This window comes from Anomaloglossus baeobatrachus, chromosome 10 (assembly GCF_048569485.1).
Source record: "Anomaloglossus baeobatrachus isolate aAnoBae1 chromosome 10, aAnoBae1.hap1, whole genome shotgun sequence".
Classification (NCBI taxonomy): domain Eukaryota; kingdom Metazoa; phylum Chordata; class Amphibia; order Anura; family Aromobatidae; genus Anomaloglossus; species Anomaloglossus baeobatrachus.
Window position 1 is genome coordinate 194,894,517 of NC_134362.1, and position 23,949 is coordinate 194,918,465.

Below are 23,949 nucleotides of genomic sequence, written 5' to 3' on the forward strand. Positions count from 1 at the left end.
ATTTTTCATTTTATAAGACTCACTGGATTATAAGACGCACCCCAAATTTAGAGATAAGTGGTCTGTCATACTCCAGCGTTGTCTTACCTGAGGGAGAGCCACAGCAGTGGTGGAGTGGGGGGGAAAGGGAAGGAGTGGGGGGGGGGGAAAAAGGGAAGGGGTGGGGGGGGGTCACAGGAGGCAGAGGCTATACTGGCCATGGGTCAGTGGTGGCAGCAAAAGCTGCTGTGGTTGTTTGGTGGAGCAGGCCAGTGCGGCAAATGTCCTAGTCTGTCCGCAGTCTTGGCTTTAAAAAAGCCCGAAGTTGTGCGTGCGCAGATGGAGCGCTCATCCAAGAACTCCATCTGCGCATACGCCAACTCCCGGCGCCTTTAGAGGCCGCGCGGCCGGCGGGACGGGAGAGGCCGCGCGGCCGGCGGGACGGGAGAGGCCGCGCGGCCGGCGGGACGGGAGAGGCCGCGCGGCCGGCGGGACGGGAGAGGGCCGCGCGGCCGGCGGGACGGGAGAGGCCGCGCGGCCGGCGGGACGGGAGAGGCCGCGCGGCCGGCGGGACGGGAGAGGCCGCGCGGCCGGCGGGACGGGAGAGGCCGCGCGGCCGGCGGGACGGGAGAGGCCGCGCGGCCGGCGGGACGGGAGAGGCCGCGCGGCCGGCGGGACGGGAGAGGCCGCGCGGCCGGCGGGACGGGAGAGGCCGCGCGGCCGGCGGGACTGGAGAGGCCGCGCGGCCGGCGGGACGGGAGAGGCCGCGCGGCCGGCGGGACGGGAGAGGCCGCGCGGCCGGCGGGACGGGAGAGGCCGCGCGGCCGGCGGGACGGGAGAGGCCGCGCGGCCGGCGGGACGGGAGAGGCCGCGCGGCCGGCGGGACGGGAGAGGCCGCCTGCACACACCCTGCTGCCCACACACAGAGCCGCACAAACAGCCTCCTGCCAAGCTATATTCAGATTTTAAGACGTACCCTTCATTTTCCTTAAAGTGCGTATTATCCAAAATATACAGTACATAAAATACACAGCTGAAGTAAAGGAGAAATCAGCACAAAAAAAAATAAAAAAGTTGACAAAATGGCAAAGAAAAAAAAAAGTGAACCAATTGCCAATTCTTGCTTCAACTTGAAATGAAAGAGTGAAAATAAAAATGAACGAAAAGTTGCAGATGTCCAAGATGTTTGCTTTATTCTTTGTGCAGTTTAATTTCCTGCACCTGTAAAGCCTATTACGCTCGCTAGTAATGGGTGTCCTTACCTTTACAGCCCCCTGCGGGGCGTTCTGGTACCGGGCAGGACATGGCGTCCACCATCCTGAATTCAGTCTTCTGCAACGTTCAGCAACTTTAGAAAATAAACTCAAAAAAGTGGACGCTGGAATCTACATCTGGTTTGTGATTGTTTTATTCTGTAAACTGTTAATTGCACAGGACAAGTGCTGGGGAGACGCCCGAGCCCCGGTAACTATTACATGGCAGCCCCCCGCCATGGGCTTTTTTGGAACAGTGCAATGACATCTATGCAGTGTGTACAGGACAACTCCAAATATTCTCCCCTCCGCTCCTTCCCAGAGGAAGACACAACACGGACATGAAACACAAGGACAGACTACAGTCAGGAAATTGCCTTTTGCTAAAAGCTGAGACCAGGACGTAGCAGACATCAGACGTGCGGCCGCTGGACACCGAGTGCTTCCCTCCGTTCAGCATCTGTGCTTCTTGTAGAAATTAATCAGACCATTTGTGGAGGAGTCGTGCGAGGAGACGGCGGCATCGGACTCCAGCTCAGGCTCTATCTTCTTAGCCAGCTGTTTCCCAAGTTCAACACTGCAGGAAAGAAGAAGTAGTCATGGCAAAGTCATAAGGAGACCCAAACGACAGGAGGAGACCCAAACGACAGGAGGAGACCCAAACGACAGGAGGAGACCCAAACGACAGGAGGAGACCCAAACGACAGGAGGAGACCCAAACGACAGGAGGAGACCCAAACGACAGGAGGAGACCCAAACGACAGGAGGAGACCCAAACGACAGGAGGAGACCCAAACGACAGGAGGAGACCCAAACGACAGGAGGAGACCCAAACGACAGGAGGAGACCCAAACGACAGGAGGAGACCCAAACGACAGGAGGAGACCCAAACGACAGGAGGAGACCCAAACGACAGGAGGAGACCCAAACGACAGGAGGAGACCCAAACGACAGGAGGAGACCCAAACGACAGGAGGAGACCCAAACGACAGGAGGAGACCCAAACGACAGGAGGAGACCCAAACGACAGGAGGAGACCCAAACGACAGGAGGAGACCCAAACGACAGGAGGAGACCCAAACGACAGGAGGAGACCCAAACGACAGGAGGAGACCCAAACGACAGGAGGAGACCCAAACGACAGGAGGAGACCCAAACGACAGGAGGAGACCCAAACGACAGGAGGAGACCCAAACGACAGGAGGAGACCCAAACGACAGGAGGAGACCCAAACGACAGGAGGAGACCCAAACGACAGGAGGAGACCCAAACGACAGGAGGAGACCCAAACGACAGGAGGAGACCCAAACGACAGGAGGAGACCCAAACGACAGGAGGAGACCCAAACGACAGGAGGAGACCCAAACGACAGGAGGAGACCCAAACGACAGGAGGAGACCCAAACGACAGGAGGAGACCCAAACGACAGGAGGAGACCCAAACGACAGGAGGAGACCCAAACGACAGGAGGAGACCCAAACGACAGGAGGAGACCCAAACGACAGGAGGAGACCCAAACGACAGGAGGAGACCCAAACGACAGGAGGAGACCCAAACGACAGGAGGAGACCCAAACGACAGGAGGAGACCCAAACGACAGGAGGAGACCCAAACGACAGGAGGAGACCCAAACGACAGGAGGAGACCCAAACGACAGGAGGAGACCCAAACGACAGGAGGAGACCCAAACGACAGGAGGAGACCCAAACGACAGGAGGAGACCCAAACGACAGGAGGAGACCCAAACGACAGGAGGAGACCCAAACGACAGGAGGAGACCCAAACGACAGGAGGAGACCCAAACGACAGGAGGAGACCCAAACGACAGGAGGAGACCCAAACGACAGGAGGAGACCCAAACGACAGGAGGAGACCCAAACGACAGGAGGAGACCCAAACGACAGGAGGAGACCCAAACGACAGGAGGAGACCCAAACGACAGGAGGAGACCCAAACGACAGGAGGAGACCCAAACGACAGGAGGAGACCCAAACGACAGGAGGAGACCCAAACGACAGGAGGAGACCCAAACGACAGGAGGAGACCCAAACGACAGGAGGAGACCCAAACGACAGGAGGAGACCCAAACGACAGGAGGAGACCCAAACGACAGGAGGAGACCCAAACGACAGGAGGAGACCCAAACGACAGGAGGAGACCCAAACGACAGGAGGAGACCCAAACGACAGGAGGAGACCCAAACGACAGGAGGAGACCGCTTTGTTCCAGAGGATGGAGGACATTGCTGGATCAAGTTCTGCAGCTCTGACCCATTTTAGGTGAAGACACTCACCCCCACTGGTCGTAACTGTTGATGTCCCACACTACCCCTTGCACGAAGATTTTGTGTTCATACATTGCTGGAAGAAAAAGAAGGAACGAAAAGAAAAAAGAAGGGATGGGGAGAGAGGAGTTAAAAAAAAATTAAGAAAAGTGGAAGCAAATCTTGAAGTTTCGGGAATATGCAGAAGACACTCACCGATTAATGCTCCCAAGATGAAGGGGCTGAGGTTGCTGAACACTATAGAATTGGTTGGTCGGTTTCCTTCAAATACCTATTACAGGAAGAGTAAAATATATACATATACACATACATACATACATACAGTCACAAGTAGTGGATATACAGCTGATGATCTAAATACAAACAGTCCGATGGAGTTACCTTGTGTGGGAGCAGTTTGTCCAGGGCCTCCCCCGACAGCCCGGACGCCTGCAGCTCAGCCTTTGCCTCTTCTGTGGCCTTTCCCTTCATCAGAGCCTCGGTCTGTGCCAGGAAATTTGCCATCAAGATCTGGTGAAGAACAAAAATGTAAAAAATCTCCCTTGACCACAATAGAAGTTACATTTCTTGCTGAATATTCTGTATAGGATATCATCCCTGGCAATTACACCCTGGAGTGATCATGTGCGTCTGTATTCACTGCCCCCCTTGCATCATCATCAGCGCGGGGTGCAGTAAATCAGTGTACTCACCCGTCCCAGTGTGTGGAGCCGTCCCCCTGCAGCACGCGATGTCTTCCTGTCTGTGCCGGTCAGCTGATCTGTGCTGATCGGCACAGACAGGAAGACATCGCGATGCTGCAGGGGAACAGCTCCACACACAGCCCAGCGGCGCAGAGAGGAAGATGATCGGTGCTGCAGGGAGTGAGGAAAAGGTGAGTATAAAACGTTTATTTTTTTTCTCTGTGCTATAGGATACAGGCCATATACCAGGATGGTATATGGATGGGGGGGGGGGGTATATATGCGCAGGATGGGGGGGGGTATATATATGAGCAGGATGGGGGGGGGGGGGGTATATATGCGCAGGATGGGGGGGGGGTATATATGCGCAGGATGGGGGGGTATATATATGAGCAGGATGGGGGGGGGGTATATATGCGCAGGATGGGGGGGGGTATATATGCGCAGGATGGGGGGGGTATATATATGAGCAGGATGGGGGGTGTATATATATGAGCAGGATGGGGGGGGGGGGGGTATATATGAGCAGGATGGGGGGGTATATAAGCAGGATGGGGGGGTATATAAGCAGGATGGGGGGGTATATAAGCAGGATGGGGGGGTATATAAGCAGGATGGGGGGGTATATAAGCAGGATCATATACAAGGCAGGAGGATCATTAGGATCAGGTACCTTAGTAGAGAATTTGGGGACATTACCCCCATAACAGTGTCAGCAGCAGATCATCGCCTCAGTGTGTGTCATGACCACATTTTTTTGCTTAAAGTTTTTTCCTCCTCTAAAACCAGGGTGTGTCTTATAGTCCGGTGCGTCTTATAGTCCGAAAAATACGGTACTTTGCAGACACTGGAGGGCATGTCCTCTATAGGAACCAGAGTCAATGGGCTCTGTTGCAAAATTTGGACTGGTCACGTGCACACTGTCAGCTGTGGCCTTTGTTTGGCCTGCAGTGTGTATCGCAGTGCAGGGACCTGATGGGTCTCTGCACAGCAATACATTTCAGCTGGATGTGCCTCCTCAGATCAAAGGGCAAACGTTACACCCATTTATTGGAGACACTACAGCCTCATTTCTAACCAATAGAGGAGACCCTTTAAAATGAAAGTACAATAATGCTTTTGTCACAGGGAACACCCAACACTGATACAATCTAGCAGACTTTAGCCTATAGTTGAACCAGTCTTCAAAATACATTTCCCAAGTCAGTCACTGTTAGTTTGTGTATTCCCTCCCGCAGGTCATGTCTTACCTTGTGGTGAAGCCCATTACGAATTGGGTTTTGGGTCTGTGCTGGAATCATGAAGTCACAAGGGATCATGCGAGTTCCTATGGTGGAAATAGTGAAAACAAGAATGTTGATTTCCTTTTTTCGCAAAATCAAGAAAATTTAAAAGTGACTCACTAGACCAAAAACAACCCCATTGTCCCTGCAGAAGTTAATTTATCGCTCTCAAATTCACTAATGTTGCAGTTTTCAGATTCGCCACTAGATGGCGACATTAAACCTTATACAGCGGCACTGCTAGAAAAAAGGTTGAGAAAATCCTGAACTAAAGCCACAATCAGAGCGCCCCCTAGTAATAAATGTGCACCCATGTGCCACAAGGTCAGATCTAGCACTGTGTCATGGCTATTGGAGACGAGGAACAGAAAGTGGCATCAGGCACACCACTTTTTGCATATTTCCTAACTTAGAACATAGGAGAACATGCACTTTTAGAGAGCGTATACCCCAACCATCATCCCATGTGGAGCTGCCGAGTGATTCACTTTCCCACATGGAATGAATGGAGCAGCAGTCAAGGGTGCACATTGCCCTACTGGAATATCATTGTTACATATGATTATATAATTTACCTGTTCTGCCCTTTGGTACCCACACCAAGTTATTGCGACAAGGAAGGGCGAAGGACAAAAAAAAAAAAAAAAAAAAAAAAAAAAAAGAAGGAAGGGGGGGAAGAAGGGCAAAAAAGGAAGGGGGGGGAAGAAGGGCAAAAAAGGAAGGGGGGGGAAGAAGGGCAAAAAAGGAAGGGGGGGGGAAGAAGGGCAAAAAAGGAAGGGGGGGGGGGAAGAAGGGCAAAAAAGGAGGGGGGGGGGGGAAGAAGGGCAAAAAAGGAAGGGGGGGGAAGAAGGGCAAAAAAGGAAGGGGGGGGAAGAAGGGCAAAAAAGGAAGGGGGGAAGAAGGGCAAAAAAGGAAGGGGGGAAGAAGGGCAAAAAAGGAAGGGGGGAAGAAGGGCAAAAAAGGAAGGGGGAAGAAGGGCAAAAAAGGAAGGGGGGGAAGAAGGGCAAAAAAGGAAGGGGGGAAGAAGGGCAAAAAAGGAAGGGGGGAAGAAGGGCAAAAAAGGAAGGGGGGAAGAAGGGCAAAAAAAGGAAGGGGGGAAGAAGGGCAAAAAAAGGAAGGGGGGGAAGAAGGGCAAAAAAGGAAGGGGGGGAAGAAGGGCAAAAAAGGAAGGGGGGGGAAGAAGGGCAAAAAAGGAAGGGGGGGGGGAAGAAGGGCAAAAAAGGAAGGGGGGGGGGAAGAAGGGCAAAAAAGGAAGGGGGGGGGGAAGAAGGGCAAAAAAGGAAGGGGGGGGGGAAGAAGGGCAAAAAAGGAAGGGGGGGGGAAGAAGGGCAAAAAAGGAAGGGGGGGGGGGAAGAAGGGCAAAAAAGGAAGGGGGGGGGGAAGAAGGCAAAAAAGGAAGGGGGGGGGGAAGAAGGGCAAAAAAGGAAGGGGGGGGGAAGAAGGGCAAAAAAGGAAGGGGGGGGAAGAAGGGCAAAAAAGGAAGGGGGGGAAGAAGGGCAAAAAAGGAAGGGGGGGAAGAAGGGCAAAAAAGGAAGGGGGGAAGAAGGGCAAGGAAGAATCAGCTACAGGACCCACCCTGGTGTATGAGCTGGTAGAAGGCGTGCTGCCCGTTGGTTCCAGGCTCACCCCACACTACGGGGCCGGTGTTGTAGTTGACACGAGAGCCGGTCTTGGTGATGTATTTCCCATTAGACTCCATGTCTCCCTGTAAAGCACAAGAATATAAGTCACGTACCAAAGATCAGGAACGCTCTGCAAGAGAAAGGATCGGCGCAGCACAGACCTGCTGGAAATAAGCCGCAAACCGGTGCATGTACTGGTCGTAGGGCAGCAGGGCCTGAGTCTCGCAGCCGTAGAAGTTGATGTACCAGATGCCCAGCATGGCCAGGATGACTGGGATGTTGTTTCCAGAGGAGAATTGCAGAAGTGATTGTCCTGGAAAGCAAAAAAAAAAAAAAAAGGGAAGACTTAATATGGTGGCAGAGTGGTCAGAGGAGGAAAAAAGTCCACTAAATGCAGATAACTCACCATCCAGTGCGCTCCAGCAAGAAGCTTCTCAAAGTTATCAAAACCTGTGGAGAGGGAAAAAGAAATAAAAATATAAATATTAATACTAATATTTTAATTTCATTATAATAAAAAAAAATAATAATTTAAAAAAAAATATTTATCTGGACAGTATAAGAGCAGTGACGCCCAGACACTTACCAACATGGAGGGCAATGGAGAGGCCAATGGCGGACCAGAGAGAATAGCGTCCTCCGACCCACTACAGGGGAGAAGAGGAATGATAACCATAGTGTCCTGCACATACAATACACGGCCACATGTTCCCATCCGAGGTCGGTTGCGATCGCTGCCATTGAATCAGTGAATGACCTTTAGGTACAGTAGGGCGACTGCGGTGGAGATAGTAAGAAAGGTCACGGGAAAGGTCGGCCCCCAGAATAACCCAGCGGGGGACGAGTCAGGTTACCGGTCAGCTGTCTGCACAGCGCAGGGTCACAGACTGATCCTAAGAGCGGGGACACTGGGGGTTGTGCCAAGGGGGATTCCTGCCAACTCCCACATACTTACATCCCAGAACTCAAACATATTGGCAGTGTCAATTCCAAAATCTTTCACTTTTGGCTGCAAAAGAAAATACGGTGCAGGGTTAATGGAGCGAGATATTACTGTGCAGGGTTAATGGAGCGAGATATTACTGTGCAGGGTTAATGTAGGGAGAGACTTGACTGCTGCAAAACTACAACTCCCAACCGAAGGCCGTCGGTGCATGCTAGGAGTTGTAGTTTTGCAAAAACGATGGAGGAAGAGGCAAGGAGGGCACTTACTGCGTTGGTGGAGAGGGCAACAAAGTGCTTGGCCACTGCGGACGGCTGGAAGAGAAACGGAGAATGTTTAGAAGGGACCAAATCCACGACCGTTGCGATCCCCCCCAGCAAGAGGGAGCTCAATCTCACACGTGGCACGGTGCCACCACACAGGCATCAGCTCATGGATACTCACATCCTTGGCCGCTTTCAGGAACCATTCCTTGGCAGTTTCAGCATTGGTGATTGTTTCCTGGGTGGTAAAAGTCTAAGAAGGGAAAAAGAAATAAAAATGGAAAACTCTTAAGTGGTACACCCTCTCCCAGCCCATATTATACATTATATTTTTATATTATACTTTATTTTACTATATTTTTATTATTATATTATATAAAAATTATATATCATTTTTATATTATATATTTATATTTTATATTATAAATTATATTTTAAATATATTTTTATATTATATCATTTTTATATTTTATATTATACATTTTATTTTTATATTATATTTTTATATTATACTTTATTTTACTATATTTTTATTTTTTAGATTATAAAAATTATCATTTTTATATTATACATTTTATTTTTATATATTTTTATATTATATATTTTTATTTTTTAGATTATAAATTATATTTTATTTTTATATTATATATAATTTTTATATTTTATATTATACATTTTATTTTTATATTATACTTTATTTTACTATATTATATTTTTTATATTATATTATATTACATTATATATTTTATTATATATTATGTACATGTCTAAAGTGCATGGGTTAATGGTGGTCATGAACTGGTCGGTCACCAGTGCACATTCCGCAGCCGCACCAGTTGACATTCACAAAAGCAATAGTGAAGAAGTTCTTGTGCCAGAAGTTCCGCCCGGCTCCACACAAATCTGCGGAGTCATCCGTGATGTGCATTTTCCCCAGTGTTTGCCAACTGTGGCACAATTACTCTGCACAGACAGGACTCGTGTCCTCCAGAAGCGAGCGCAGTCATTACCTTGGAGGCGATGATGAAGAGCGTGCTCTCGGGGTTCAGCTCCGCCAGGGTTTTGGCCATGTGGGTCCCATCGATGTTGGACACAAACCAGACGCGGGGGCCACCTTTGGAGTACGGCTTCAGAGCCTCAGTGACCATCAGTGGACCCTGGGAGGGGAGGACGACAGGCAGGGCCGTCACTAGCCGCATTCCCAAGTCTACAGCCAAGTAGGTGCACCACTTACCAGGTCGGAGCCGCCGATGCCCACATTCACCACATCAGTGATGGACTTCCCGGTGTAACCCTTCCACTCCCCGCCACGCACTCGCTGCAGACAAGCAAATGGCACATCAGCCATAGAAGGCGAGCAATGGAGGACACCACCAGAGCGGGCGCAGTACCTGGCAGAACGCCTTCATCTTCTGCAGGACGGCATTGACTTCTGGCATCACGTCCTTACCGTCCACCTGGATCGCTGTGTTTGACCGGTTGCGGAGAGCGACGTGCAGCACAGCGCGATTCTGGGGGTGAACGGAATGATGCACAAGTGTGAAAACCACCAGCCCCAATACACTATATGGGGAAAGTATGTGGCCCCCTACTCCGACACCCTTTCTACGGCCATAGACCAGTAATATGGAGTCGGACCCTCTGCAGATACGGCTCCAAAGTTCCGGGAAGATTTTGGATGTTTGAGGGAATTTTTGCGCTTTTGTCCAGAAGATGGTTTGTGAGGTCAGACCCTGATGTTGGGGAGGCCGGGCTCAGTCTCCATTATAGCTGTGGATGGGGCAGAGGTCCGGGCTCTGTGCGGAGTCATGTTCTCCCTCCTCCATGTCTGTATGGAGCTTGTGCACTGGGCACAGTCATGGGGAACAGGAAAGGGTCCTCACCCAAACTGTTCCCCCAAAGCCAGAAGCTACAATTGTCCAAAAGGTGTTATGCTGAAGACTAAGATCTCCCTTCCCTGCAACGAAGGTCGACCCCTGACATCAGCCTCCTCCAAACTGTACAGAGGGCATAACGCAGTCAGGGGGTAACGTCCTCCATTCACCAGACTCCTCCATCAGACGTACATAGTTACTTAGGTTGAAAAAAGCCCTAGGTCCATCTAGTTCACCCTTCCTCCACCAGTTCTACATTTGGTCACTAAGTCATTTATAACCGACAATGTTGTGTACTGAGGAAATCATCCAGCCCTGATATAAAAGCTGTTATAGTATCTGCCATTACTACCTCTTGTGGTCGGCATTCCACAGCCTGACTGCTCTAACTGTAAAGAACCCTTTCCTATTTAGCAGCTGGAGCATTCCACAGTCTGACCGCTCTAACTGTAAAGAACCCTTTCCTATTTAGCTGTCGGAATCGCTTTTCTTCCACTCGCAGTGAATGCCCCCTGGTCCTTAGTATTGTCTTTGGAAGGAATAGGTCATGTGCCAGTCCTTTATATTCACCACACATGTATTTATACATATGAGATCGCCTCTGAGACTTTTTTTTTTTTAAGCTAAAACATATTTAACTTTTTCCTCCTCTCATCATATGGGCGGCCTCCATTCCTTGTAATAGTCTAGTTGCCGCCTTTGCACTGCCTCTAACTTCTGAATGTCCTTTTTAAAATGTGGAGCCCAAAACTGGATCCCATATTCCAGATGTGGCCTTACAAGTGATTTATAGAGGGGTAACAATACGTTGGGATCACGGGATCTAATCTCTCTTTTATACACCCTAGAATCTTGTTTGCTTTAGCAGCTGCTGCTTGACATTGAGTGCTGCTGCTCAGCTTATTTGTAATGAGAATACCCAAGTCCTTCTCCTGTTCTGTAGTCCCGAGTTTACTTCCATTTAATGTATACGCAGCTATAGGATTACTCCGTCCTAGGTGCATTACTTTACATTTATCAACATTAAATCTCATTTGCCGAGTATCTGCCCATTCTGACATCTTATCCAGATCTTTTTGTAATATTGTACTATCAAGGTAAGTTTTTAATATCCTACATAGTTTGGTGTCATCAGCAAAGACTGACACTGTACTATCAATCCCATCCACAAGGTCATTAATAAAGAGAGTAAAAAGAATCGGTCCTAGCACAGATCCCTGCGGTCCCCACTACTCCCAGTACAGATCCCTGCGGCCCCCACTGCTGACTATAGCCCATTTGGAGAATGTACCATTTATGACTACTCTTTGAGAAGTGTGATCAGTCATTGCACAGAACAAGTCTCCTCCAGAGTCCAGTGGTGGCAGCTATAAACCGCTCTAGCCGATGCTAGGCATGGAGCTCGGTTGCGCACGGCTCGGCAAGGAGCCTGGCATTAGGCTCGGCATTGAGCTGATGTCAGTAGAGGAGGTTTGGACTCTGAAGTTACAGGGTCAGCAGAGAGTTTGTAGTAAGTGAATATGTCTGGCTCACGGTGTATAAAATAGGTGCCCAGAAAAAAAATGGGAGTCAAAATAGTAATAGTTCTGGCACACTACGAGGAATGAGGACATGAAAAAGTATTCTTGAATGCAGAATCGAGTTTATTAGTGCAAAAAAACAAGACTAATTCATCCAATGTTTCAACCGTGTTAGTCGAAGTCCAAGGATAGAATTATCTATATCATAATGGGAGAATACACGTTCAATAGAAAATGGTCATCACCATTAGGTATGAGAGATCAGGAGGTTACGAGCCTATGTCTCTTGCACTGGTCTATGGTAACGAGCAAAACAAAGCTGGAGGCAATCTATGGTTGTAGCCGTTTCTGGAATAATGTGTAATAATTGATAGTAGAAGAAGGGAAATAGGATTCCCTCACTGAATGGTTCTCAGTTACCTTCAAGATATGCATATGCTCTTGCACTGGTCTATGGTAACCGAAAAACAAAGCTGGAGGCAATCTATGGTTGTAGTTGTTTCTGGAATACAGTGTAATAATTGATAGTAGAAAAGGGAAACAAAAAGATTCCCTCACTGAATGGGTCTCAGTTACCTCCAAGATATGCAAATACTTTATGTGGCAATCAGAGGGAAGCCACAAGGAGCAGTTGCCATAAACAGGGGGATATATGTCCCTGGAGGACTGGAGAATTTCACTGGAAAAGAAGGGAATTTTGTTTACTTACCGTAAATTCCTTTTCTTCTAGCTCCTATTGGGAGACCCAGACAATTGGGTGTATAGCTACTGCCTCCGGAGGCCACACAAAGTATTACACTTTAAAAAGTGTAACCCCTCCCCTCTGCCTATACACCCTCCCGTGCATCACGGGCCCATCAGTTTTGGTGCCAAAGCAGGAAGGAGGAAACTTATAAATTGGTCTAAGGTAAATTCAATCCGAAGGATGTTCGGAGAACTGAAAACCATGAACCAAAAGAACAATTCAACATGAACAACATGTGTACACAAAAGAACAACAGCCCGAAGGGAACAGGGGCGGGTGCTGGGTCTCCCAATAGGAGCTAGAAGAAAAGGAATTTACGGTAAGTAAACAAAATTCCCTTCTTTGTCGCTCCATTGGGAGACCCAGACAATTGGGACGTCCAAAAGCAGTCCCTGGGTGGGTAAAAGAATACCTCGATAAAAAGAGCCGAAACAACGGCCCCCTCTTACAGGTGGGCAACCGCCGCCTGAAGGACTCGCCTACCTAGGCTGGCATCTGCCGAACCATAGGCATGCATCTGATAGTGTTTCGTGAAAGTGTGCAGACTCGACCAGGTAGCCGCCTGACACACCTGCTGAGCCGTAGCCTGGTGTCGTAATGCCCAGGACGCACCCACGGCTCCGGTAGAATGGGCTTTCAGCCCTGAAGGAATCAGAAGCCCAGAAGAACAGTAGGCTTCAAGAATCGGTTCCTTGATCCACCGAGCCAAGGTTGACTTGGAAGCCTGCGACCCCTTACGCTGGCCAGCGACAAGGACAAAGAGCGCATCAGAGCGGCGCAATGGCGCCATGCGAGACACGTAGATCCGGAGTTCTCTCACTAGATCTAACAAATGCAAATCCTTTTCATATTGGTGAATTGGATGAGAGCAAAGTGAAGGATAAGGAGATATCCTGATTGAGATGAAAAGTGGACACCACCTTAGGGAGAAAGTCCGGGACCGGACGCAGAACCACCTTATCCTGGTGAAAATACCAGGAAAAGGCCTTTACATGACAGCGCTGCAAGCTCTGACACTCTACGGAGTGAAGTAACCGCCACTAGAAATGCCACCTTCTGCGAAAGACGTGATAGAGAGACATCCCGCAGCGGCTCGAAAGGTGGTTTTTTGAAGAGCCCGTAGAACCCTGTTGAGATCCCAGGGTTCCAGCAGACGCTTGTAAGGTGGGACTATGTGGCAAACTCCCTGCAGGAACGTGCGGACCTGCGGAAACCTGGCTAGACGCTTTTGAAAAAAAAAAAAAAAAAAAAAAAAAAAAAAAAAAAAAAAACACACGGAAAGCGCCGAGACTTGACCTTAGAGAGAGCCGAGAGACAACCCTTGTCCAATCCCGATTGAAGGAAGGAAAGAAAACTGGGTAAGGCAAACGGCCAGGGGGTAAACCCCCTCAGAGCACCAGGCTAAGAAGATCCTCCAAGTTCTGTGACAGATCTTGGCTGACGTTGGTTTCCTGGCCTGTCTCATAGTGGCCACACAGTCAGGTTGAGGGCCGCAGAATTCAGATGGAAAAATGGCCCTTGAGATAGCAAGTCTGGTCGGTCTGGGAGCGCCCACGGTTGCCCCACCGTGAGATGCCACAGATCGGGGTACCACGACCGCCTCGGCCAATCTGGAGCGACAAGAATGGCGCTGCGGCAGTCGGACCTGATCTTGCGCAACACTCTGGGCAGCATTGCCCGAGGAGGGAATACATAAGGCAGTTGAAACTGCGACCAATCCTGAGCTAAGGCGTCCGCCGCCAGAGCTCTGTGGTCCTGAGACCGTGCCATGAATGCCGGGACCTTGTTGTTGTGCCGAGACGCCATGAGATCGACGTCCGGCGTTCCCCAGCGGCAACCGATCTCTTGAAACACGTCCGGGTGGAGAGACCATTCCCCTGCGTCCATGCCCTGGCGACTGAGAAACTCTGCTTCCCAGTTTTCTACGCCCGGAATGTGAACCGCGGAGATGGTGGAGGCTGTGGCCTCCGCCCACAGCAGAATCCGCCGGACTTCTTGGAAGGCTGGACGACTGCGAGCCTTGTGGTGGAGAAAAACGTTCCCCATCCTGACAGGCTCGCGTCCGTCGTGACCACAGCCCAGGATGGGGGCAGAAAGGATTTTCCTTTCGACAGAGAAGTGGGGAGAAGCCACCACTGAAGTGAGGTCTTGGCTTCCAGAGACAGAGAGACGTTCCTGTCTAAGGACGTCGGCCTCTTGTCCCATTTGCTGAGAAAGTCCTATTGGAGAGGACACAGATGAAATTGCGCAAATGGAACTGCCTCCATTGCTGCCACCATCTTCCCCAGGAAGTGCATGAGGCGCCTCAAGGGGTGCGACTGGGCCCGAAGAAGGGATTGCACCCCTGTCTGCAGCGACCGCTGTTTGTCCAGTGGCAGCTTGGCCATCGCTGAGAGAGTATGAAACTCCATCCTGAGGTACGTCAGTGACTGGGTCGGAGACAATTTTGACTTTGGAAAATTGATGATCCACCCGAAACCTCTGGAGAGTCTCCAGAGCAACGGTCAGACTGTTAACAAGCCACCCAAGAGGGTGCTTTGACTAGGAGAACGTCTGGGTAAGGGATCACCGAGTGGCCCTGAGAGTGTAGGATCGCTACGACGGAGCCATGACCTTGGTGAAGACCCGTGGGTCTGTCGCCAGGCCGAAAGACAGTGCCACAAACTGAAGGTGTTCGTCCCCGATGGCGAAACGCAGGAAGCGTTGATGCCCTTGAGCGATCTGCCATGGAGATAGGCATCTGTGATGTCGATTGATGCTAGGAAGTCTCCTTGGGACATCGAAGCGATGACAGATCGGAGGGATTCCATGCGAAACCGCCTGGTTGTCAAATGTTTGTTGAGCAATTTGAGGTCCAAAACGGAACGGAATGAGCTGTCCTTTTTTGGCACCACGAACAGATTGGAGTAAAAACCGCGACCGCGTTCCTGAGGGGGAACGGGGATCACCACTCCTTCTGTTGTCAGAGTGTCCACCGCCTGAAAAGCGCAACGGTCCGTTCGGGGGGCGGAGATGTTCTGAAAAAAACGAGTCGGAGGACGAGAGCTGAACCCTTATCCTGAAACAGTGAGACAGATGTCTCTCACCCCTCGGTCTTGGACATGTGGCCCCAGGCGTCGCAAAAGCGGGAGAGCCTGCCACCGACCGAGGATGCGGTTGGGGCGGCCGAAAGTCATGAGGAGGCCGCCTTGGAGACGGTGCCTCCGGTGGTCTTTGGAGGACGTGACTTAGACCGCCGTGGAGAAGAGTTCCTCTGGCTCTTCTGTGGCCTGTTGGACGAGGAGGGCTGGGACGCTTGAGAAGCCAAGGACACAACCTGCGGGGCAGAGATACGTGCGACCGCATTAATCTCAGCCAGAGAAGCTGAGATAGCTTGGAGAGCCCTCACGGCTGCGAAGGCCGGAGCAAAAGATGCGCCTATGGCTTCAAAGATGGATTTCATCATAAGCTTTATTTGCCTGTCAGTGGCATCCATGAGAGATGAACCATCTGCCACTAATACTACGGATCTAGCCGCCAGTCTGGAGACTGGAGGATCCACCCTGTGACACTGAGCCCAACCCTTAACTACGTCAGGGGGGAAAAGGGTTCATTAAGGCGCTTAGTAAAGCGCTTGTCCGGAAAGTTCTGTGCTTCTGGACAGCCTCTCTGAAGTTAGAGTGATCGAAAAAAAACGCACTCCGTGTACATTTGGGAAACCTAAACTGGTGTTTCTCCCGCTGTGAAGCCGACTCCTCCATAGGAGAAGATGGGGAAGAGAGGTCTAGCACCTGGTTGACGGACGCTATAAGGTCGTTTACTATGGCGTCCCCTTCAGGTGTATCCAGATTGAGCGCAACATTAGGTTCAGAGCCCTGAGCTGCGACCTCCGCTTCATCCTTAACTACATCAGTGAAGTCGTGGAAGGTTCCCAGCGAGCCCGGTTAGCCTGTGTGAGGCCGCGGTCCGTGTCGGAGTTCTCACCGTGGGATCTGGGTGTTACCCCAGGAGCCCCTTGTTATACCGACCCAGAGGGGCCTGGGGGCGATGAACTCACAGCTCCCTGGCCCTGTGTTACCGTTCTGGACTGCAAAGCTTCCAGCTTAGCCGCCCCCTGTTCATAGACTGGGCCATGGAATGACTCAGAGAGTTGCTGAGTCAAACATGCAAACTCTGTCCCTGCCATCTGTACAGTGGAAACCGGTGGTACCACCTGAGCCGAGGGTCCCACCCGTGCCAGAGGCTCCGATTGAGTGAGTGCCCCAGGGGCCAAGCATTTGCAATGATAGGTGGAACCTGCCGGCAATATAGCCGCACAAGAGGTACAGGTTGCAAAGAAAGCCTGTGCCTTGGCACCCTTACTGTTTGCGGACGACCTGCTGATGTCACCTCTTAGTAATCAGCGAGGGTATATAGCCAAAAGCAAATAGTGCTGCCGAACAGTGAAATATATATACACACACACACGCACACACACACACACACACACACACTTCGGCACCTAAGGGGGGCCAGCACCCGATTGGGAAACTGGTGCCCCACAGTGCACAGTGAGGGGGGGCAGAGGATACCAAGTATGCTCCAGCCCTCACTACCGACGTCCCGTCGGCCGTCCCGTCGTTACCCCTGACTGGCAGGCCCAGGAACGGGAGTATATGGTACTAGGCCGCAAGAGCCGGGGACTAAAGTTAAAGACGCGGCTGGCAAACAGGCGCGGTCGGCGCGGTAGTCCCGGACTCACAAACCACACAGCAACCGCTGCAGCGTTTGTAACCCAGGTGCTGTATGCAGCGTCCCCCCAAAGGGGACACAGAGTACCTTATGGATGCAGGGCTCTGTCCCTGATGATGTCCTGTCTCCTGTCCGTCAGAATCCCCCAGGGGCTGCGGATGGAGCCCGGTCCCAGCGCATGGCGACCAGTTATGAACCCCCCTCTCCTAGAGCTGCAGTGCTGCCGAACAGTGAGCACATTCTGAGATCTCCACCGGCAGAATCATGCCATATAACAATGGCTGCCGGCGTTCCGAGGGGAGGAGGGAGCCGAGGGCGGAACCACAAAAGTGCGGGAATCTGCACCCCATAGTGAACAGTGAGGGGGGAGGAGGACAGCGAAGTGTGCTCCAGCCCTCACCGTCGGCGTCATACCGACCGTCCCGCCCTTCCCCCTGACTGGCAGGCCCAGGGGCGGGAGTTCAATACACTAGGCCGCAAAAGCCGGGGACTAAAGTAAAAACCGCGGCCGGCAAACAGGCACGGTTGGCACGGTAGTCCCGGTAAAAAAAACACAAAAAAAACAAAACACACACCGCAGTCGCTGCAGCGTCTGAGGCCAAGGTGCTTCATGCACCGTCCCAAAGGGGACACAGTACCTGTAGATGCAGGGCCATGTCCCTGACGATACTCCATCTCCTGTCCGGCAGATACCACCAGGGGCTGTGGAGGGAGCCCGGTCCCAGTGCCTGGTGACCGGTTAGGATCCCACTTCACCCAGAGCCCCTAAGGGATGGGGGAAGGAAAACTGCATGTGGCTCCAGCCTGTGTACCCGCAATACCTCAACCTTAACAGCACCGCCGACTCAGTGGGGTGAGAAGGGAGCATGCCGGGGGCCCTGTTATGGGCCCTCTTTTCTTCCATCCGATATAATCAGCAGCTGCTGCTGACTAAAATGTGGAGCATTGTGTGAGTGTCAGCCTCCTTCAACACAAAGCATAAAACTGAGGAGCCCGTGATGCACGGGAGGGTGTATAGGCAGAGGGGAGGGGTTACACTTTTTAAAGTGTAATACTTTGTGTGGCCTCCGGAGGCAGTAGCTATACACCCAATTGTCTGGGTCTCCCAATGGAGCGACAAAGAAACTAAGTAAACTGTCAGGCAGTATAGGTGAAAAGGTTCTTGTGGTGGTGGCATAGAGTATAGGCCTGACAGTTTACTTAGTTTTTCCAGTGAATTTCTCCAGTCCTACAGGGACATATATCCCCCTGTTTATGGCAACTGCTCCTTGTGGCTTCCCTGATTGCCACATAAAGTATTTGCATATCTTGGAGGTAACTGAGACCCATTCAGTGAGGGAATCTTTTTGTTTCCCTTTTTCTACTATCAATTATTACACATTATTCCAGAAACAGCTACAACCATAGATTGCCTCCAGCTTTGTTTTGCTCGTTACCATAGACCAGTGCAAGAGACATAGGATTGTAACCTCCTGATCTCTCATACCTAATGGTGATGGCCATTTTCTATTGAACGTGTATTCTCCCATTATGATATAGATAATTCTATCCTTGATAACGACTAACACGGTCGAAACGTTGGATGAATTAGTCTTGTTTTTTGCACTAATAAACTCTATTCTGCATTCAAGAATACTTTTTCATGTCTTCATTCCTCGTAGCAGAGAGTTTGTGACTTCAACTTCTGTTCTTCAGCGTTCGCCCCCTGCTCTAACATTATGGGGTCCCCACTTTGTAGCCGAATTGCTGCAGTTCCTTCCACTTCTTAATATTACTCTCAGGACATGGGAGGGGGGAGGAAAGCAAGAAGAAATGTAATGACCAGACTTGTTGGTGGCTCCTACTACAGGATGCGCTGGTATCAGTGAGCTCTGCACCACTGCCAGTACGACCTACAGCATAAACCTGCAGAGCCCTAGCAGTCACTGAATACATTACAATGGCACTGATCCTCAGCAGATAAATGCAAAGTGATCGCCACCAATAAAAAACAAACCCACGCCAATATACACAATTTAAAAAAAAAAAAAAAAAAAATTGGCCAAAATTTCAATTTGGCACCGAGTGAAAGAAATGTGTGGGGCGAGACCCAACCTGCAGTGTATGGAGCGCACCCTCAGGTGAACTCCGCATTTCTGCTGCCAAACAAACCGTTCCGTCCACACCCGCTAATGCTACCAAGATCACAACCAGGGTAGCGTAGGCGAGGCGTGGCAGACGTCCCGGAGAATCCCTGACCTCCTGCATGCCGGATCGTCTGCCGATTATCCGCAGCGGTGCAACAAATCGTGGACGGCAGGAGTATTGCAATGGAAAAGGGTAAAATTTGCAAACATAAATGGGTACGCTGTATATTTTCACAGGTTGGGGGGGGAGCAACTTTTAGCATTTTGTCAACATGTAGAGGACAATATATGGCAGTGAAAGGGTTACAGCCGGTACCTCGGTGAAGTTTATCTTCTCGGCAGAGAACATGCGCTTTCTGGCATCATCCACGCCTCTTGACTTGGCCTGAAAGAGGTAAAAATAGAGCATCAGTGAGTGACATGAAGGGTCACAGCCGAAGATAAGACCCCTCCCCCCAGAATGGAGGGCAGTCCCCCATCCTCCTAATTAAAAGGGCAGGTATGTGACATTACACGAGAGGATTGCAGATGTACAATAGTGCGGTATACATTGTATATACAGGTGATCGCTGCAGCAGTGACGCCCAATGGACATGTCCACTTATCAGGGGGCTCCAAAATGTAACTCCGGGGTCCCCTCTTAATAAAAAGGGGATCATTAACCCATGCTGGGACTGTTCGCTTCATAACCAAAAGGTAATAGGTTGGAGATAACAGCCACAAGACAGCACACACCGGACCCATCTCATGGATCAGGCACCACAGCCCCCTCCCCCCTCTTTTCGAGCTTAAGAGGAATTGCCGTTCCTTTCGGTTGCACCATTTCTTAAAAATTGAGTAACGCTCTTTTCGTTCCTTGCCCACAACGATTGCATTACAGAGCGGAGATGAGCCAAGAGGAAAGCGCAGGGCAGCAACAACGGCACAGTGAAGAAAGCACGTCACAGCAGCACAGAGCATCTCAGCACACATCTATATATTGCTGATACTTAACCAGTTCAATCAGCATTTTGAAGAGGTCTTCATTGATCAGGTTCTTGGAGTAATCCACCAAGATGTCTCCTTCTCCGGTGGCGAGGGTCTTGCTGTAAAGACATAGGGCAACATTAAGCTTATGCAGCACTAATGGAGAAGAATGAGGTCATACCCGTCCATAATATAAACGCACCATGTGACATCGGCCCAGAAGAGAGGGGTGCACATACTTATACAGCCAGTAGGGACCAACATATGGTGTCCTGGAGAAGGTCAAACCCATTGTAGACCCCATTAGGAGCCGATAATAGGGTGGACCCTATTGTGAGATTTGGCGTGACATCCCTTGTCCCAAATTGAGGGAACGGGAACTGCTTGTATCAGAAGAGTCTCATCCTTTTGTGTTTGAATAGTAGCATAAATCATTCACCCCATCAGGAACGGCTACGGTGCCACACACGGGTGCAAGCCACTAGCCGCGGGTGCAAGCCACTAGCCGTGGGTGCAAGCCACTAGCCATATAATATACAGTATATGTGTCACCCTAGCCATCCTGGGTGCAGCTGCCCACTGTGCAATCCATCCCAGTGGCACAACACCAGCCTTGCACCATCCACCACCCAGAACAAGAAGTAGGAGACTTCCTTTATATCACATTGCAAAATGCGATTCCTCAACAGTCTGTGCAAACTGCAGCAGGGAAATAAGGGGTCTCCGCACTGCCGGCCCCCTGCCGATGATCTCCGCCCGCAGCGTGCCGAGGCGAGGAAGCCACCACTGAAGGTTATGCTAAAAATAAACCATGCAAAAAAAAAAAAAAACCAAAAAAAAACCCTGCATACTGACAGCCAAGACCCCGAGTATAGACCATAGGACTTCTGCCCATAACACTGCAGGGGCCAGACCCTCAACTTAAGACCCTTTAGTTCTAGTATGCATCTCCATGGAGCCCATGTCAATCACCCAGTAGATGGCTGCAAGAAGAGACGGGATGGAGCCCAGCGCTCAGGGATCGGACCGGAGGCTACTGAGTCTGAAGGGTCATAAGACCCCCGCATCTTGGCTTCCGATCACCTGACTGTGCCCTATGGAAGTGAATGGGGCCAGCACAGCCAGGAAATAAAAAAAAAAAAAAAAAAAGAATATGGAGTGCTGCAAAAGACATCAGGCTTGGGGCCCTAAAATATAAGGGGCCACTGGAGGCACAGGATCCTCAGACGGGGACTCATTCATTACAGGAGCAGTAGGGAGCAGTATACGGTATATACAGAGATCCCACCGCAAGGTATATAGGAACATTACAGATGGTGTGATGTCATCGCATCAGCAGCCATTAGGGGACAGTATACGGTATATAGGAACGTTATAGATGCCCAGCTAGGGGGCTTCTTCCGCATTATTATACAGAAGGCAGCCTGACCCCAGGAGCTGACACTACTCGTCCCTGTGCACATCACCCCACCAAGACACTGAGGCATCATTAGTCTTAAAGGGATTTTCCATCATGACAGATCACAGATCTGAAGACTACAACTCCCAGCATGCCATTCTCCAGCCCCTCCTCCACAAGGAGCTGTGAGCCTGGGCTCCCTGCAGCCTGGATGTGTCATGCTGCACGTACAAAACCACAAGGATGAATGAAGGGCGCGCACAGCTGAGACTGCATCCTGGAGGGGTCCGCCAACCCCTGCTGCACCTCCAGGGACCCCCCTGCCATTAACCCCTTCATTAGCACCAGGATGTCACCGGCCAGCACAGGAAAGGTTAAACAGCTACATCCAGCCTGCACAGGCCCCAGAAGCCTGCAGGGTCCTAAAGCTGCCACCGAGGGGCCCCTGCAAGAATGGGAGCAAGTGCACCACATGGAGAGGGGGCCCCTGCAAGAATGGGAGCAAGTGCACCACATGGAGAGGGGGCCCCTGCAAGAATGGGAGCAAGTGCACCACATGGAGAGGGGGCCCCTGCAAGAATGGGAGCAAGTGCACCACATGGAGAGGGGGCCCCTGCAAGAATGGGAGCAAGTGCACCACATGGAGAGGGGGCCCCTGCAAGAATGGGAGCAAGTGCAGCACATGGAGAGGGGGCCCCTGCAAGAATGGGAGCAAGTGCAGCACATGGAGAGGGGGCCCCTGCAAGAATGGGAGCAAGTGCAGCACATGGAGAGGGGGCCCCTGCAAGAATGGGAGCAAGTGCAGCACATGGAGAGGGGGCCCCTGCAAGAATGGGAGCAAGTGCAGCACATGGAGAGGGGGCCCCCTGCAAGAATGGGAGCAAGTGCAGCACATGGAGAGGGGGCCCCTGCAAGAATGGGACCAAGTGCAGCACATGGAGAGGGGGCCCCTGCAAGAATGGGAGCAAGTGCAGCACATGGAGAGGGGGCCCCTGCAAGAATGGGAGCAAGTGCACATGGAGAGGGGGCCCCTGCACCAGCTCTGCACATGGGAGCCCCCAGTGCTTCCTCTACATCCGGCCGGGCTGCACTGGGGGCCACAAAGTGACTGCAAACCTGCAGAATTGTATCCATTAATCACTTCTACACATCGGGCAGGGGTTAATTTAAAGTGACAGTGCACTATTTGATGACTGGTAGTTAACCCTTTATAGTAAAACAAGGAGTGTGCCTGCAGAGTCATGCATAAATAGAAAGGAAAAAAATAAATTGCTGCAACCTCTAAAAGGTAAAAAATGACGTCCTAGTGACGTCACAGGCAGCGCTGTCATTACCTGAACTTGCTGAACCTCTCCTTGTCGGCGTCAAACAGCTTCCGGAGGACGAGGCCGGCATGGTTGGCCTCGTAGAACTTGGCGAGCTTCTGGTAGACGGGGTCACTGGTGAGAGCCATGGCGGAGCTGCCCTGAGAGGTGGCGGTGTACACAGGAGCGGAGCTGAGGGCGGACAGAACAGACTGCGCAGGAGACACCCCTTTATTAGACCTCTGTGCAGAGGGAGGAGACACGCCCACCTGATGCGCACCACGTGTCCCAGCTACAGCCAATAGGATGCTTCGTTTGTGACAAGCCTACTCTCGCTCTGTCGCCTGGCGCCGCATCACGTGATCTCCTCTTCATGAAGATGGAGGAGGCGGCCATGTTTGTGTAGACCAACCACTAGAGGTTGTCCATTGGCTTCACCAATATGGAGGTTGATGAGGAAAAGAGAAAGAGTGTCAGCCATTTTTATTGACTATGGTCAATGGTGCAGAATTATATCAATGGCCGCAGCCATTTTTACCATTTTTGCTGCATAACCACTCGATTTGTCTGGCAACTTAGTTATATCAGGACTTGTTACTGAGGGTGACGGGGCAATTATTTTTTTATTAACTCTGTTCCTATCGGAGCCATTTTTCAATTTTTCACTCCTCTTGTTCCAAGAGCCATCATTTTGTTACCTTCCCATTGCCCCATGAGGTCTTTTTTTTCTGTGGGACGAGTTGTATTTGTCAATGACACCCTTCAATTCACCCTATAACGTTCCGCCATTGTTTTTCTGGGGTTTTGAATAGGTCTGACTTTCATGGATACATGAGCTTAATCTTTTATTATTTTTTTTTATTCCTTTTTTTAGTTTTATAGAGATAAAATAACAAGAGGTGCTCCCTGGGTAACAGCATAGGCAACAGGCGAGGGTGACTTGGAGGGTGGCGGGGCCTGAAGAAGAACAGTGCTACTGCGAAACGCATTGCCAT

The 23,949-nt window shown here is 50.8% G+C and overlaps 1 protein-coding gene across 1 annotated transcript; it reads right to left on the reverse strand.

Annotated features, from left to right (window-relative positions):
• Positions 1–1,369: 1,369 nt before the first annotated feature.
• Positions 1,370–23,202, reverse strand: GPI (glucose-6-phosphate isomerase). The gene is given in 19 exon segments (XM_075326094.1): positions 1,370–1,809; positions 3,526–3,592; positions 3,712–3,787; positions 3,898–4,026; positions 5,450–5,526; positions 7,058–7,187; positions 7,266–7,387; positions 7,390–7,417; positions 7,511–7,554; positions 7,691–7,751; positions 8,060–8,113; positions 8,317–8,361; positions 8,492–8,563; positions 9,321–9,467; positions 9,545–9,628; positions 9,702–9,821; positions 19,602–19,670; positions 20,280–20,370; positions 22,985–23,202. Coding segments are annotated over 19 exon segments (1,659 nt in total). The 5' UTR covers positions 23,104–23,202; the 3' UTR covers positions 1,370–1,685.
• Positions 23,203–23,949: the final 747 nt, after the last annotated feature.